The sequence below is a fragment of the Punica granatum genome, chromosome 7, assembly GCF_007655135.1.
Source record: "Punica granatum isolate Tunisia-2019 chromosome 7, ASM765513v2, whole genome shotgun sequence".
NCBI lineage: Eukaryota > Viridiplantae > Streptophyta > Magnoliopsida > Myrtales > Lythraceae > Punica > Punica granatum.
In genome coordinates this window covers 25,389,128-25,392,069 of record NC_045133.1, presented here as the reverse complement: position 1 = coordinate 25,392,069, position 2,942 = coordinate 25,389,128, and the positions used below count along the sequence as shown (strand labels likewise).

Genomic DNA, 2,942 nt, shown 5'->3' with positions numbered 1-2,942 from the left:
GTCCAAATGTTTATTCGACAAAACAAATTGGTAGTACTGCCAACTTCGATATCACGAAATAGTTTCAACGAGTTTTGGACAAACCTGCACTGCAAACTGCACGTAAAGGAACAGACATGGAGTATAGTTTGACAATTGATATAACTCATGCATGCATAGCCGCTGTGTACAAGTATATAATACAACGCCAGAGACAGAGAGAGAGGAGGCCATGGAGATGGAGATGGAGATGGAGAAGAAGAGAGTGTGTGTGACTGGGGCGGGAGGCTTCGTAGCATCGTGGGTAGTCAAGCTTCTCCTCTCTAATGGTTACATCGTCCACGGAACTGTTCGAAAACTGGGTAACTATCCACCTTCTTAACTCTTCCTCTGTTTCTTTACCTTTCAGGCTGCAGCTGTGCTATGCTGTATGTTCTCTGAATTGATAGACCATTCCTTGTTGGGATTTGATTGATTGAACAGTGTTGCTGGGAAACGGTTGTTTGTAACATTCGATCTGTGCGTGCAGGGGATCAGAAGTATGCTCACTTAAACAAGCTTGAAAGAGCACCGGCTAATCTTAAACTCTTCAAGGCAGACTTGTTGGACTATGACTCCCTCAGGCTGGCCATCGCAGGATGTGCCGGAGTCATTCATGTCGCCTGCCCGGTCCCTGCTTCTGCTCTCACCAATCCAGAGGCAAGATCACACGAAACAACCAGAATTTTTTCATTTTGTAACAGCTTCTCATGGTTCGTGGAAGGTGGAATTCGAAGTTACTTGTTCTGTTGCTTGGCTCTTCTTCGCCTATGGCCAAAGGAGATTGCTTTGGAATCTGAGATTGAGAAATGGTTTCTAACGCAGTCTCTCGCCACAGGTGGAAATGCTTGAACCAGCCATAAAGGGGACACTCAATGTTCTCAAGGCATGCTCCGAAGCGAAAGTAAAGCGGACGGTCTACATCTCTTCTATCGCTGCTGTGATGATGAACCCCAAATGGCCCAAGGACCGGGTGATGGACGAGACTTGCTGGTCCGACAAGGAATACTGCAGGGCCACTGAAGTATATGAAACCGACTAGAAAGTTAACTTTCCGAATTGTGTCACTTTGCTTCTGCAATCGCATTAAATTTGCATTTGTTTTCCTTCTATGTAGATTTGGTATTACCTTGCCAAGACTGAAGCAGAAAGAGCCGCTTTTGAATACGGGAAACAGCACCAGCTGGATGTTGTTGCAGTTAATCCAGGCTATGTATTTGGGCCGGTTCTGCAGCCTACCTTGAACACCAGCAGCTTGCTCCTAGTAAACTTTTTGAAGGGAATATATATTCAGACCGAGCCTGGTAGTTATGCAAGAACTGAGCATATCACGCACATTGATCTATTTCATTGAAGAATTTTAATGGCAGTTGATGGACTGAAAGATCTATACGCGTATATTAGAGAAAATTCCAGTTTATTTAGAGGAGAAAAAAATTCTAGTTTTCTTTTACGACGGAAAATCTGTGGTTCACCAGCAAATCTCAGTCTTGCTAATGTTATTATAGGTGAAGCGGATTCCGTTCCCAACATGTGCTGGAATATAGTGGATGTGCGAGATGTTGCCGCTGCAGTATTATTGGCATATGAGGAATCCAAGGCAGAAGGCCGATACATTTGCGTGGCAGAGAATATCATGACCGATTATTTGGTGAAGAAGCTGAGGAATCTGTATCCAGACTTAAGTTACTCAGAGAAGTAAGTTTCTCTACTCGATAAATTGATACCAGTCTATCGGTTAAAGTGCCTTGGGGTCGCGAACTTTCTTCAGGTGTTAGCTAAAGATTGTGTCCTATGACGCCTTGCCTCATTCCTTTTTGGCAGCTTCATTGAGAGTAAATACGCCTACAGGTTGAGCTCCGAGAAGCTGCAAAAACTGGGCTGGACTCACAGGCTGCTCGAGGAAACTCTATTGGACTCCATTGAGAGCTACCGAGAGGTAGCGGTTCTCGATTAGTTATGGAACTTCTCTAGTCTGCTGTGAAGTTTCAGAACACTTCTTTCACTGTTCATTCCTATATGTTGCACTGATAATAACGACAGTTCAAATGTTAGTGAAAGTTTGGTTCTTCGTCATTTATGATTCTGGAAATCAACCAAAGACAGTATTAAAGAGCGATGAAGTTGTAGTTTCAGAAGGCAGAGTATTAAGCAAAACGAGCAGACCTGTACTAATCATCAAGATTCAGCAAAATGGTCACTTCCCTAATCCATGCCGACAGAAGTAATCATATTCTGATAAGGAAATTATTATATTCTGATAAAGGAAAGAAATATTGTTTTAAATTTGATAATTAATTATGTAATACAATACAATATATAAATTTTATATATATAGCTCAAGGAATATATACAAGGGAAAAAATATGCATAGAATATATACATTGTATATACATCTATCAATATATATTGCATAAATATCTATTCCAATTATGTATATATTATCGTTGTATTTTAAATATTATACTCCCTTTTATTAAATTTAGAGATCTCACTTTAGTTGACTATAAATATATGTTTTATACCATTCGAGTTCTTCAATAAGTTACAAATGACAGTTTCTCGAATGAATGTCGTTTCTCCTCTCTCTTTTTTTTTTCCCTTCCTCCTCTTCTTTTTCTTAATGAATTGTCACATGTAGATTTTCTTCTCTATGATCGAAGCTCCTCAAGAACCAATCCAAATTCAAGTGGTAAGCGATTCGATCGACCCTATAGATTCAATAAATTGTAGGTTCTAGAATAAAATATGTTTCTCCCTTTTTTCATGATGAATTGTCACATGCGAATTTTCTCCCCTATTTTTTACAGGTCCTCAAATGAACGTCGTTTCTCCCTTTTTATTTTTGATAAAATTTCACATGCAAATTTTCTTTAATATGTTCGAAGGTCCCCAAGTCGCGCTATAAATTCAAGTGGTGAGGA

At 40.0% G+C, this 2,942-nt stretch overlaps 1 protein-coding gene across 1 annotated transcript; it reads left to right on the top strand.

The window, feature by feature from the left end:
• The first annotated feature begins 212 nt into the window (after window positions 1–212).
• On the top strand, window positions 213–2,076 carry LOC116215079 (cinnamoyl-CoA reductase 1-like). Its single transcript, XM_031550648.1, has 6 exons — window positions 213–341; window positions 509–678; window positions 857–1,042; window positions 1,136–1,322; window positions 1,527–1,716; window positions 1,843–2,076. Exons 1-6 carry the CDS (start codon window positions 218–220, stop codon window positions 1,973–1,975), a joined length of 990 nt encoding a protein of 329 aa, XP_031406508.1. The 5' UTR covers window positions 213–217; the 3' UTR covers window positions 1,976–2,076.
• Window positions 2,077–2,942: the final 866 nt, after the last annotated feature.